The sequence below is a fragment of the Toxotes jaculatrix genome, chromosome 11 (genome assembly GCF_017976425.1).
Source record: "Toxotes jaculatrix isolate fToxJac2 chromosome 11, fToxJac2.pri, whole genome shotgun sequence".
NCBI classification, from domain to species: Eukaryota; Metazoa; Chordata; class Actinopteri; family Toxotidae; genus Toxotes; species Toxotes jaculatrix.
The window spans coordinates 404,645-418,698 of record NC_054404.1 but is presented as its reverse complement, the minus strand read 5'-3'; the positions used below and the strand labels follow the sequence as shown (position 1 = coordinate 418,698).

Below are 14,054 nucleotides of genomic sequence, written 5' to 3'. Positions count from 1 at the left end.
GTGTTATTGATTATCTGCCTGTGTGTAAAATCAGTGATCAGCTGGACAGAGGATTTCAGATCCTCGTCCTCGGTCAGATCAGCTGTTGCATCACATTCATCAAAAATCACTTCATTTCACATCAGACGTGATTTAACACGTAAAGTGTTCGTTTGGCAGATTTGACAAATGTTAATTATGTTGAGTTTCTGGTTTTTGTGTTAAGGTTCTAAAATGTTTGTAACATCAACATTTGAACAAATGAATGAAACATTTGGTTGTTTCTGATGAATTTAAGGTTTTTTTAAATTTAGAAACAATGATGAACTGATGAAAATTTAAATAAAGGAGTTCAGTTTCTTAACACAACACTAGTTGTTTGTAATTATCTCAGACTTTATGAAACGTTGCTGAGACTCTGGTCTGAACTCAGATCAGGTTGGATATGTGGTCCCTGAGTTTTCAGCACAGGTCAGTCCACCTGCCTGCTGTTCATCCTTCTCACCAGCAGGTGGCATCATCTACATTCAACACCACTTTCTGTGCCAAACACACCACAGGTTGTGGTTTCAGGGGGCAAAGGTCAATCTGCAAGAAAACTTCAGGGTCCAACAAGTTCCTGTGTTTTTCCTTATTTTTATTTTGTGTGAAAAAGAGTGAAAAAGTTTAATTTAAGACACGTAGAGCATCACATCTGACAGGTGAGCAGGTGAACAGGTGGATGTAACAGTCAGTACCAACATCAGACTCCATCAGGAGGACAGGACTAAGAGAGAGGTGGAGGGTGGAGGTCCTGAGGCGGCCGGGGTCTCAGGGTTTACACAGGAAGACCTGAATCTTGGTCTGATTTTCCCAGGGAACCACCCAAACCTCAAAGTGACACTGAAACGTCTGTTAAACACAAACACAAAGTGGATGTTTCACCTCAGAGCCTTTTACCTGCACATGTTTAACAGGTGGTTCACACCTGGTTCACATCAACACAAATTATCACACAAAGACCAACACGTGCTCAGTTACTGTTATGAAGTAGAAGATGTGATCGGTGTGTTGCCAGTCTCTGTGCCTCAGTCCTTTAAAGCAGCTTAAACCTCTTGATCCAGGTGTGCCAAATACAGACCTGTAACCTGGAGGAAGCAGCCTCCAATCAGCTGATTGGACTCACCTGGTGCAGGCGACCTTTAGGCTGGAAGTCACACTTGGACAGGTCCTTGTTTTGGTCTCGTTTGCGACAGACGGTTCTGGAAATGTCCAAATCTCCGCTGTATCGAATCCCTTTAACAATCTGAGACACAGACACACACAGGTCAACATCTGGAATTTGAGTGTGTGAAGTGATGAGTCCTGTTGTCCAGATGTTTCAGACGTGTGTGACGTTGTGATGAAGCCGATCTCAAACTCGGACTCAGTGTTTTACTCTTCTGTCTGTGTGGATATGATGGGCTCATTAAGCTAACGGACACAGCCACGCCCAGTTTCAGGTCATTATACACGAATGAAAATATCATGGTGATCAGATCCTCCTGAATCCTTCACTCCGCTCTTTTTTTTTCCAGGTACAATGTAAACAAGTAAAACTGAAACTTTCGGGTGTGTTCGTCTGCTGGCGTCCGGGTCGGGACGGAGCTGAAGCTCCCAGCAGGCTGAACAGCACCGTGAGCCCTGTGTCTCTGTCTTTTATCTCCATATGATCTGTGTACTTCCTGCTTTATGTCCTTTACTATAGATGAAGTTAAAACTGAGGGTTTGCAGATCAGTGATCAGCACATTGAGGTTTGCACTGAGCTGCCTGTGACCTTTGACCCCACAGACAATCAGAAGTGGAGAATGAGTGAGTTAGTTCCGGGTGTGTCGTACCTGTCGCTGTGCACTGTGGATGGTGGAGGGTTTGAAGAGGAAGGCGTCGTTTGACTGGTTGTTGAAGGAGTAGGTGGCGGCGAGGACAACCTGCTGGAGGCCGCGGTCGTCCCGGCTGATGTTCAGCGGCGAGCCGGGCATGGAGCCACGATGGCTGCCCGCCACTGAGCTCAGCTCTGGAAGAGACGGAGGACAGAATCAATAAAGTCGGTTCAAATTTGTGGCCTTGGAGCTGAGGGTCAGTGGCGGAGAACAGACTCAGAGAGAGAAAGATGATGCTTTGTGTTTCTCTTCAGACGCCAGAGTGCGATTGTGTTGATCGTAGTAATGTTTTGAAAACACGACACTTTCGAAACAATCGAGACACGGTGTGAAAGCTCCGGACTCTGAGACGCTGACGACAGTTTGAGGCCTCGGCCTGTGAAACGATCAGAGTCTGATGATGTGGTTTGAAGAAGAGCAGCAAAGATCTGAACTCAGGAGAGAAACCGTGAGAATCGTCAGTTTCAGGACGAGTGAGTCTGAACCTGTTCAACAAGATTAAAGAACAGGATTAAAACCATGATGGAAACAGGAAGTGAAGTGTTCTTACCCAGAGCGGCGAGCAGAGAGACGAGCAACAGCATCTTCAGCTCCATCACTCAGTCTGTCTGCGTGTCTTTGCGTCTCTGTGAGGACTCTGTTTCCTGTGAGGAGGCCACACTGACCACAGATCAGCTCTGTTCACAGACAGACTCTCATGTCGGACTCTTCACACTCTGCGGCTGCACAACCAGTCCGATCGCTTCCTCAAACATGTGACTTCACTGCAGACAGCTCAGGCTCCGCCCCCTCATTTCAACACAGGAAACCGTTTCAGAAGAAAACATCCTCCTGCAGCCAACTCTCAACTGATCACATGACTGATCACATGACTGATCAGAGAAGGAGCAGCCAATCAAAGATATAGCTGGAACTCATTTACATATTGTATGTAGCAGGATGTGTCCACCTGTGGACTCATCTCCCCGTCAGCTTCATGGACCTTCGTGGTGTCCCTGATCGTCTCGTCCCTGATGATGAGACTCTGAGGTCATTTCTTTTTATTTTTCACTCTGTTACAAAACAAAGGATCATTTATCATTTGTATGATCAGAAGGAACAGATGGGAAGAAAGGAGGGACACACCTGTGTGCACCTGTGCTTTCCCTCCATCAGATCAACAGCCACAGTGCATTAAGTGAATTACCCATTCTGCACTTTTCCTCTAAACCATCACTGGGTTTATTTTTCTGTTTTAATACTTTTTAAATATTTTCTTATGATAATCAAACATTTGTTTCATTTTCAATTGAATTTACTTAATTATTCGTAATAATTTATTGTGTATTTTGATCGTAGCATGCAGCTTTTTAATCAAAGCATATCTGATGCTGTCAGGTCTCTGCTGTAATTACTGAAATTATTTGAACTCATTTCATATTTTATCTTGTTTTTTTCTTTTATTCTTTGTTTTTAGCTTAAAGCACAAACCCTGAGTTTGTTTGGAAGAATCTTTACATTCATCGTTTTCCTTCCCCGACGTGATGATGAAGATGATGAAATGAAGATCCTGTCTCGTCCGTGTGATGTGTGTCCCTCAGACGTCGTTCAGACACAAACACGTTTCAGTGGAAATGCGACATTTCATTTTTATTAGCAAGCACTTAAAGTTAAGAGGCTGTTAATAAAAACAGCAGGAAAACAACCAATCACAGAGCAGCTCTGTTTGTTTTGCAGCTGGGCAGGAAGTGTGTGTGCCAGGCTAACCGTTTCCCCCTGCTCCCAGTCTCTGTGCTAAGCTAGGCTAACACAGAGAAGAAACTGATCCACCTGCAGCAGATAAAAAATGTCAGGAGTGAGACAGAGAGGAAAGATCCACTGTGAAACATCAGCTTCACATCTGGAACACACCTGTGTTCCAGGTGTGTTCCAGGTGTGGATGACATCACAGCCCAGCACAGTGGATCTATATAACAGCAGGTCTGGTGATGGTTGCAGCCCTTTAGCCCAGTGTTCATATGTTCAGCTGCCAAGTATGAGATGAAGACTGAGCTCCCGTTTCCCAAACAGATCTCAGAACATCCAGGGGAGGTCCAGGATCAGAGTCTCAGTCCCCACACCAGCCAATCACATTCAACAGGGGGGGATGGAGTCTCTTCCAGTCTCATGTTTACAGTCACTGTTAGCATCTGTCCTGCCCCCCTCACAATGTCAAGAGCCCTGAGTGGGAAAACAACAACACACCTGTCCAGAGCCTTTGGTAATGAAAGCAGCCAGGTGGGTCTAACTACCTGTCTCCCTGCTGCTGTCTGATTGGCTGCTTGCTGTCAGAGGCGGACCTGAGCCCTGCACCACGAAGCATTTACATTATCTGTCTTCACTGAGCTGAACACCGACCGTCGTGGATCCACCTGGATCATGAAGCAGGTTCTCACCCAAACTGTTGCTGATGTTGTTGCTGTGAAGCAGCAGCAGGCGTTCGTCTAATCTCCAAACCGCCTAGTGCCTCAGAACTTCCACCTAGAGAACCTGATTGGCTGGTCTGGAGGACATGTAGCTTGTACTTAGCTTAGCATCAAGCTATCTTCAGGGAACGTGATCTCGGTCTGTGAGGGAGGCGGGAGTGTTTAACCTACTTCCTGTCCGAGCTCCGCCCTGTAAACATTAAACCTCAGTCAGACCCAGATCAAACACCGGGTGATCACCTGACATCCTGTGGAGATGTCACCTGTGGAGAGGTGTTAGCGTTTCCATCACCCTGCAGTCCTGGGTTAGTTTGAGATGTCTGATCTGGATCTGAGCGTGGTGACTGTGATCAGACCTGGAGACTCAGTAACACCTGCAAATATTCTTCTGTTGGATTTTACTGCTGTGACTGAATCAGGTAGTAAGGACCCGAGACCACGAGCCTCGAGGTGGTAGGAAAGAAATCTGCTATTTGAGTGAACAGTGTGATTCTCTGACGAGCAACACGACCAAAGATTTGCAGGTATTTTCTGAGTCTGGTCTGATGCAGGTTCTTTGATCAGCTGACAGTTTGTCACCTGCAGAGAAACAAAATAAATCCACAGAGAGAAGGAAAAAAAAGTTCAACAGTTCAACCACTGAAAAGTGTCCACAGTCTGTCTGCAGAGGACCGATCCAGTCTCTGTGTCTTCATTCACACACTGGAACCACTCAGTCCAGTCTCAGTCATCCAGCGATCCGGCCTCAGGGATCCGGCCTCAGGGATCCGGCCTCAGCGATCCGGCCTCAGGGATCCGGCCTCAGCGATCCGGCCTCAGGGATCCGGCCTCAGCGATCCGGCCTCAGCGATCCGGCCTCAGGGATCCAGTCCCTCTGAGCACAGTCTCTTTGTGATGAATCCTCTTGTGTTGAAACTCATCGTGTGATTTTTTTATTTCATCTTTTCCAGCGTTCTCTCTCTGATGATGATTTATTTATGTGAATATGTGACAGAAGTATTTGATAAAGAGGAGGAGTCTGTGGATTCAGTGCAGCTGCAAACTGAAATTAATCACTAATGAGAATCGAAGAAATGATTAAACTGAATTAACTGAAGTAAAAAAATCATGTCAGAAAAAGTAGTAAACTTTTTACGTCTGTTACAAGTTCAAATCTTTCACTGTGAATTTAATGATTGAAGTTGCTTCATCAGAGAGAGAACGCAGGAAAAAAAAATCTAACTGCTGGAGCCGCTTTTCTTTCCACTGTCTCACCTGTCCAACACACAGAGATACTGGGCCCTGATTGGTTTAAAGGTTTCAGGTTGAAGTTCTCCACAGAGAGCGCTCACACACCTCGTCCTCCTGCACGGCCTCACCGTAGACCCAGCTGCCCAGGAGGACATGAGGGGCTGATGGGTAGTTTCCATTGCTACCAGTGATGGTTCTTGGAAAGGTAAGCTATCAGCGCCACGGCCACGCCCACATAGATACCTGTCCCGATGGTGATTGACAGCACGGCCAGGAAGAGAGCACGCCTTGAACTGGAGCTGGCCAGGTGGAAGTCTCCTTTAGACACCGCCTTATTAGTCTGAGACGGGGGAGGGACAGGGTGGGGGGGGCGGACAGGGGGAGGAACAACAAACAAACAATAATAATTTTTACAATCATTATTCTAAAATATTCTGACATTTGAGAAAATGTGTGTTTTGTATGAAAGATGAATGAATCAGTTCCTAAAATTGTTTCCCTTTAAATCAGATTTAGTCTCGAACTGTTGTGAAAGTTCGAGCAGAACAAAGTGAGACACAGACAGACACAGTTCTCCGGACGTGGTTTCACTCAACGCTTCTCAGCTCTGCAGCTCGCAGTGTCCACACTTTTTATGCCTCCGTGGCAGCGACAGCTGAGGCCGGAGGCATTCTGTTTTCAGGTTGTCCGTCTGTCCATCCGTCCATCCGTCCGTCTGCCTCCAATTCTTCTATGCCAAATATCTCAAGAATGCTTTGAGGTCTCTCTGTCAAACTTTGCACAAATGTTGACTGTGACTTAAGGCAGATCCGAAAGGAGTTTGGAGGTTTGAGGTCAAAGGTCAAGGTCATTATGACCGTGTTTACGTTTTGCTTGGCTTATCTTAGGAACCTCTGAGGGACTGTGTCCAAACTGCAGATCTGTGGACTGTGACTCGAGGATGCACTGAGTGGCAGACTCATGATCCGGATCGCTCGGTTTCCCGCGTATGTGGAACGGGGCTGATGGACTGTGTGACAGAAGAAATCCTGAAACACTGTTTGTGTGTCTGTGTGTGCGTCATGGAGGGAGCACTCACAGCAGAACACAGCAGAAGAAGAAACGAGATTAAACGGCAGAGGAAGAACATCAGAGCGGACACATCAGTCTCTCTGCTCTTTAATCAGTTTTGAATAAAGCTGATCTGATCAGGAGGCAAAGCATCCTGTTTAGTTTCAGACCTCAGGGGCCACGAGGGCCTGACGTCCAACAGAGATCCGTCTGATCTGTTTGTGCTTCTCTGCACGACTGATCACACACACGAGAACTTTTGAAACGACCGATTTGAAGTCTGAACACAACGACAGGAGCTCCGCAGGAGTCTGCAGCGCATGTATTTCCATGTTACCTGGTCCTCCAGCACGTCTCACAGGGAAGGTTGGACTTTCACCAAAAACCAAAGATTCAGATTCAAAGTCCAGAAACAGTGAACGGTCAGTCTGACTTTTCCTTCTTTCTCTAATCATGTGACCACAGACGGGAATGAACCACAGGCCTGTGCTGTTCCATTAAAGAAGTCCTGCAGCTTCTGATTGGCTGCTGGCTGCAGTCTGAGCAGAGGCTGTTCATGATGCTCGCAGTGTGTTCATGGATGTAACCTGGCGTTTTCCTGTGTGTGATGTCCATCAGTGGAACAGAGCTCTGTCAGGTGACAGCGAGTCTCTTAACGAGCTCAGTTAACTCTGTAAACACGATTAACGAGCTCGTTGGCAGGAAACCGCTCGCTGTGATCACCGCTTCTCTTCCACTAACATTTAATTACACTTCTGACCAATCACATTTCACATCTGTGACGTCAGCCAACCAGAGCCAGTGGCTCACAGGTCCTCCTGTGATTGGTCCAGATCAGGACAAAGGAGGCTCCCACACTTTCTGCTGAATAAAGAACGACGTCCTTGTAGGTCTGAGCAGAGTGTTCAGAGCCAGAGAGTTATGTAAAGAGCTCAGTGTGTGTGTGTGTGTGTGTGTGTGTGTGTGTGTGTGGTTTAAAAGCACCCAAATCAGATTATCCACACCAGCTTAACAAAAACAGATTGTTTCAGTCTGCCACCGCACAGTTTACTGTCAGGTGTCAGGACAGTTTACTGCTGGTACAGTTCAGTGTCAGCTGCTTTTGAGTTGAAGATATTTAAGGAACCAGTGTTTACACTGTGAACACGCAGGTTCAGGTGTGTCAGGTGTCTGACTCACCTGAAAAACCATCATCCAGACAAACTTTTCTTCTGTTCTTCCTTCTTTGTTTTTCATGAACAGTTTTAAACTCGTCCTCGTCACCTGTGCGGTCTGTTACAGGTGTCTGAACCTCTGCTGGGACGCAGCGCACTGAGGGAAGATGACGACCATGTTTTCTGTTTGTGGTGAACTATTCCTTTAACATGACTCACCTCCTCTCTGGTTTTAATAAACCCTCCCTCCTCCTCCTCCTCCTCCTGCTGCTGCTGCAGAGCTCTCTGTTGTTCACTGATGGATTTCAGTGTGGGAAGTGTTGCCCGTGGCAACCAGCCCTGTTTCTTTTGGAGCTGTAGGTGTGCAGTTGCCATGGAAACCGCATCCACGACACATGCAGCAGATCGGCTACCACCACACAGCAACAATAGGCCTGTTCACTGAAAGCACCTCTGCCTGTTTACTCCTGCTCCGTCTCCACACGCGATACAGAACACAGCTCCTCTGAAACACACGGTCACCTAAACAATAACACGGAGTCCAAGTGTCGGGAGCACAAACTGTAAATCTCCTACAACAATAAAGTATAACAGCTGTTCAGACCTGAAACAAACAAACCACAGACAAACGTCTTTTCTGTGGTTTGAGTTTCTAAATGATTTAAATGGCTTTTCAGGTTGGTTTTATAACTGTGGGGTAAGAGCTCTACCATCCTCACTGAGTTACACAGTTTGAAGCTTTATCATTGAAATATGACAAAAAGTTACTGCAAAGTAAACTGACCGATCAATCGATCGATCAGCCCTGTGTGTTTCCCTCAGTAAAGATGCTCAGACAGGAAGGATCAGTGCTCGTCCTCCTCCGGCTGACTGCAGATCAGTTATGTAAGGTGCATTGTGTCAGTGTGTGTGTAGGAGCAGCTTTGTGTTAATGTTCCAAAAACAGAAAGAGAAGAAGAAGAAACTGCAGCAGCATCACATCTGCAGTCTGCACACACACACACACTGTACTTCAGTGCTGCTGCTGGTAGAATAAATACTGCTGATGTACTAACACTGTTACTGATGCTGATGGTTCTGGTGTCACTTCTTCCACCACAACTACTGACAGACTTAACTCAGTAGAACTCTCTGTCCAAGTCTCTGCCAAGTCAGCTCAAGTACATCAGGTTGGTCGAGTGTGTGTGTGTGTGTGTGTGTGTGTGTGTCCTCACCTCATGCGACAGGTAGAAGGCTGCGATGCCGAGTGGCCAGAAGCAGCAGAGCATGGAGAAGACACTGAGGCCCAGGTGATCTCTGGGAGGCATCAACAGGAAGGTGTCCTCACTCTCTGATTCGCTGGAGTAATCACTCTGGTAACACACACACACACACACAGGTGAGTTCACTGACTGTTTCTTCCTTTAACTTTGACTGAATCTTTTATTCACTCGTTCACTCATTTAGAGGAAGTATATGAATTTGATTGGTGGGTAAAGAGACTGTTGGTTACTGGTCCCAGTCCAGACTGGAAAACTGGGTGCTGTTCCATGGGTTGAGCTCCTGAACGGCTCCTGCTCCTTGGTGCCCGGTGCAGAGGAGGTGCTGATGGCACCGATCTGTTCGACAGCTGCTCAGTCGTCTCACATTAACTCCGGACACTGCAGGTCACATCCATCCAGCTGTGAGAGACAGGAGACAGGTCGGACGTCTCAGTCCTCTGTGAGTGTGCTTCCATGTCAGTGTGGATGTTCCCTCTCCAGATCCATTCCCCGTCCTCACCGGTGAGCTGTCCCACTCTGTCCCACTCTGTTCATGTCCAGATCGCATCAGATGCAACCTGCCATGTCCTGACAGGTGGATGTGCCTCAATTCCTCTGGTGGAAAGCTGGTGGACACGCCCCGTGGAGGCGGCTGACTGCTCAGGAGGTAGGCTGGCAGGTGGCTCTGTAAACCTGCAGGCCTGTGAAACCCTCTGAGACTGTAAACGCCGACACAGCGCTTTAAATAAAGTTGAACTTTAAATGGTGAAGAATAAAGAATAAGGAGTTCCACAGCAGCCAGTGGCAGAGTCACTCGTCCCTCACTCGTCCCTCACACGTCCCTCACTCGTCCCTCTCTGGTCTTAGCACAGCAGAGACGATTAAAGTGACTTTACAGAGACAGAATCACAGCGTGTTCAGAGAATTGTCTCTGTGAGACTGTGAGGCAGCCACGTGTCCCTCACAGGGCTGAGGGAGGGGGGACGCCACCAAACCCACCTCAGAACAGGTACCTGCTCAGAGTCTCACCTGGATTAAAGTGTTTGGAAAATGTGAAATATCATATGAATCAAACTGTTGTTGTTTTTGTTTTTGTTGCTCTTGTTTTTGTTTTTGTTGCTGTTGCTGTTGTTTTTGTTGCTGTTGTTGTTGTTGCTGTTGCGGCTGCTCGTCAGATTCATAACTCATGTTCTTCGTACGCTGATGACACACTTCTGTTAATGACACATTAAAAACAAACGTAATATTTAAAGACTAAACATAGTTTTTCACCTCTAGTTCCTGGAACTCGTCGTCGTCGTCATCGATTTCGTATGACAGCGTGTGAATCTTTGTGTCGTCCCCAGAAAAGTCCAGAAACTTCCCGTCCGCCAACAGCAGCGCCTCCTTTGTGGAGGTGGTAGCACGAGCGGCGGAGGAGGTGTCAGGACTGAGCCCCTCGATGAAGGTGGTCTCGCAGCAGTCGCCTCCCCCCACCTCCCCCCATCCCCGTAGGGCGCTCTCTGGGCACAGGAGGAGGCCTGGGGCCGACCTGAGGTGGAGGTCCGACACCGCCTGGTGGGGGAGGAGAGCGCTGGGGTTCAGGAGCTGGGGAGGACCCCCGCTGTGCTCCTGTTGGGGGGGGGCGTTCACCACCACATGACCCTGGTACAGAGGGGCTGAGTACACTGACAGCAGCGCCTCATGAGGCTCCACCCCCAGCCAGTGGGTGTTGATGAGGCCATTTTGTCTGCAGCCGCCCCCCCCACCTCCTCCTCTCTGTGAGGCTCTTCCCGGTTTGGAAGAGGTTTCAGCCTCTTCTCCTCGGCTCTCTTCCTCTCCTCCTCCCTCCATCCCTCCTCCTGGTTGCTTCTCCTCCTCAGAGGTGTCTCTCAGAGACGTCAGGGGTCAGGGGTCAGGCATTGCAGGCTGAACTCTCCTGAAAAACAGAAACACTTTGATTTCACCTTTTCGTGTCGTAGCATGTTTCCGATTAACTTTCTAATCTGTTGGACTCATCACTCCATCATCGTGTTTTTCCTGTTCTGTATCTTTAACTTCCCTTCCTTAGGTTGTAAACACGCTGTTTTTGGCACATTTTTCTACTTGAATTTCATTCACACTTCTTTTCTGCACTTTATCCTTTTTTCCTGTTTTTCATTTCCCTGCTGTGGGACCAGTAAAGTCTGATCTTATCTTATTTCATCATCCAGTAGCTGTTGGGATGTTTGAGGGTGATGAAGTTCAGGATGGACACGCAGACACAAACATGGATCAAAGGATTTAATAACAACAAGATTTCAAGAGAAATCTTTCTTATGAATGTTCGTGTGCAGCAGTGTCTGTTCTCTCAGCCACCTCTGAGGAAGCTGCAGAACTTCATTCAGAATTCTGCTGTTTTTAAGTTTCCTTCAGTGTCACAGTGATACAGTGAGAGGTCGGTTCATCCACAGGTTCACTGCAGACAGCAGCTGATCACAGCTGATTCCAACCACAGATATCAGAGTGTTCTTGAATGCACCATCAGAGAGACTCACAAACACACACACCCTCAGACACATGCATGATGTGTGTTTGCAAACATAAGTGTATGAGTGTACAGTGTCAGTACGTGTGTGTGTGTGTGTGCTACTTCCTGTATCTGTATATGTTTTCGTTGCCTCAGGCTGAGAGGCTGAAGGTCAGATTGTCATTAATCAGCTCATTATCACAGATCCAGGGTCAGTGTTAAACTCATGAAAACACAATGTTATAGATTAAACCAGTGGATCTAATGATGTGATCCTCAGAGATCAGTCATCAGATCACAGGACACAGGAAGTGCTGTAACTGTGACACTGTACCTACAGGAAGTGAAGTAAGTGAAGCTGTCAGATAAACGTGCAGCAGCACACACGCACACTAGTACAAGTACCAGTGCAGTGCTGGAGTCAGTGACGTTCCACTGCTGACTTTATGCTGTTTTCCCTCATTCATTCATTGTGATATCCCGTGATGCAATGCTTCCTATAGAATAATAATTGTAGCCTAAGTGAGTGAGTGAGTGAGTGAGTGAGCTGGTGATCAGTCAGTAGTCTTATCCTTTCTGATGTTTTCTGTATTCTAACATTTCAGTAACACTCCTGTGAACTGAGGCGTTTCACTGAAGAAGGATGTTGTGTTGTTGTTGTGTTGTTGTTGTGTTGTTGTTGTGTTGTTGACTGTATCGATATATATTCGTCATATTTTGTATCGTACAGATACCACGCCCCCACCTACCCACACGCACACGCACATACACACACACGGACAGATACACACACACACGGACAGACACGCGCGCACGGACACACATTTGCAGCCCACATGTAAACAGATAAACAGTATGTGGTAAAATCTCATCACGGCTCTGCTGGAACAGTGTCACTGGCCTGACGTCATCCCGGTGTTGTCCTGTGATCACGAGAGGACAAACACTCGCACGCGCGCACATACTCACCTCCTAAGGTGAGACATGAGACCGTGCATCCATCCATCACACACCGACCCCTCCTCTGTTCTCCAGCCGCGCTGAGTGCGCTCTGAGCCGCGTAGAGAATCAAAATAGCACCGGTGATACAAGACAGAGACAGCCGAGAGAGGAGAGTGGCAGGCGGGCAGGCAGGTGTCCGTCTGATCGGAGGATGATTCTCCTGCAGAGAGGAGACTGAGAGGAGGAGGAGGAGGAGAGAGAGAGAGAGAGAGAGAGAGAGAGAGAGAGAGAGAGAGAGAGAGAGAGAGAGAGCATCAGATACCAGCGCTCAGACTGGAGGGTTTCTACACGGAGGAGGAGGCATGTGCGCTGAATACAGAGGAGTGTGTGTGTGTGTGTGTGTGTGTGTGTGGATTCGCAGAGAGATGTCCTCCCCATGGTCCTAAATCCCCTCAGAGCACACACTTAAAAACAGTCAGTTTGTAAACGGAGTTTGGTCCAGGCGTCCTGCAGCTCCTCATCAGGTCCTGAAGAGATGAAGAGACAAACGTCACAGCCTGGCAGCCCACACATTGTTTTCATTGTTGTCACCCTGGACTGGTCACCAGTCAATCAAAGGGCTGACACACAAAGACAGACAACCACACACACACACACACACACACACACACACACACACACACACACACACACACACACACGGAGGCACGGTGGTGCAGTGGTGAACGTGGGTTTCCCCGGGTACTCCAGCTTCCTCCCACAATCCCAAACACATGCACATCAGGTTAACTGGCTCTCTGACTCTACATTGGCCCTGGGTGTGAGTGTGTGTGTGTGTGTGTGTGTGTGTGTGTGTGAGTGTGTGTGTGTGTGTGTGTGTGTGTGTGTGTGTGTGTGTGTGAGTGTGTGCTGGGATAGGCTCCAGCTCCCCTGCGACCCTAACAGTACAGAAGATCATTCATTCACACTCTTCTTCATGTGACCAAACCTCTGTCATTTTCACTGAGTTTCTGTCTCATGGAGTTCAGTGTCCCTGCTGTGGTGTTGTCTGGACGGAGGCTCTTCAGGGAGAGTCCTGACTTATCACACGCTGCAGCATTAGAGCAGAAAAATCTGAGTGACCATCTCTGAAGTTTCCCTCTCAGCTGTGCTGAAGCATAAAGGAATTTAAAATGGAAATACTTCAGTGACGTAAAATCAAAGATGTGATTGTTGTGACGTCCTGTTCAGCTCCACTGAGGCGATAAGACGTCAGCGCTCTCTGCTGTTCAAGACTCATGACTGCACCTCCACAAACTGCTGCTGTCTGGACGAGTTGTGTCCACACAGACAGGTTACCTGCTCTGTGAGACATCAGATAGGACACTGTCCTCAGTTCATCATCTAAACATACGTTTTATTTCAGGTTTATTCAAATTCAGACGTCACAACTGAAAACATGGTTCTTCTGCCCTGAAATGAATGAGCTGCTGCTTTTCCTTCGTCATGTCTTTTATATAGTTTCAGCTGATATTTTCTGTTGAAGATGAAAAAAATTATCACATGAAAATTAATTGTACTAATTAGTGCAGCAATCAAACATCAGCAATCAGTGACAGCCTACTGATAAAGACATCACAATGAAGAG

General features: G+C 47.4%; 2 protein-coding genes across 2 annotated transcripts; both read right to left on the bottom strand.

Moving 5' to 3' along the window:
* Positions 1–595: 595 nt before the first annotated feature.
* On the bottom strand, positions 596–2,644 carry LOC121189511 (cystatin-F). Its single transcript, XM_041049685.1, has 4 exons — positions 2,429–2,644; positions 1,837–2,012; positions 1,145–1,264; positions 596–870 (listed from the first exon to the last, which is right to left on the bottom strand). Exons 1-4 carry the CDS (start codon positions 2,472–2,474, stop codon positions 790–792), a joined length of 423 nt encoding a protein of 140 aa, XP_040905619.1. The 5' UTR covers positions 2,475–2,644; the 3' UTR covers positions 596–789.
* Positions 2,645–3,367: 723 nt separating this feature from the next.
* LOC121189725 (synapse differentiation-inducing gene protein 1) lies at positions 3,368–10,830 on the bottom strand. Its single transcript, XM_041050132.1, has 3 exons — positions 10,270–10,830; positions 8,971–9,108; positions 3,368–5,892 (listed from the first exon to the last, which is right to left on the bottom strand). The coding sequence occupies exons 1-3, from the start codon at positions 10,828–10,830 to the stop codon at positions 5,734–5,736; spliced, it is 858 nt and encodes a 285-aa protein (XP_040906066.1). The 3' UTR covers positions 3,368–5,733.
* Between the last annotated feature and the right edge of the window lie 3,224 nt (positions 10,831–14,054).

Coding starts and splice junctions, on each gene's coding strand:
- LOC121189511 (XM_041049685.1), bottom strand. CDS start 2,474: ATGGAGCTGAAGATGCTGTTGCTCGTCTCTCTGCTCGCCGCTCTGG. Junction 2,013..2,428: donor CTCTCTGCTCGCCGCTCTGG/GTAAGAACACTT, acceptor CGTCTCTTCCAG/AGCTGAGCTCAGTGGCGGGC. Junction 1,265..1,836: donor TCCACAGTGCACAGCGACAG/GTACGACACACC, acceptor TCTGTGTCTCAG/ATTGTTAAAGGGATTCGATA.
- LOC121189725 (XM_041050132.1), bottom strand. CDS start 10,830: ATGGAGGGAGGAGGAGAGGAAGAGAGCCGAGGAGAAGAGGCTGAAACC. Junction 9,109..10,269: donor ACGAGTTCCAGGAACTAGAG/GTGAAAAACTAT, acceptor GTGTGTTACCAG/AGTGATTACTCCAGCGAATC. Junction 5,893..8,970: donor CCTTCTACCTGTCGCATGAG/GTGAGGACACAC, acceptor CCCCCGTCTCAG/ACTAATAAGGCGGTGTCTAA.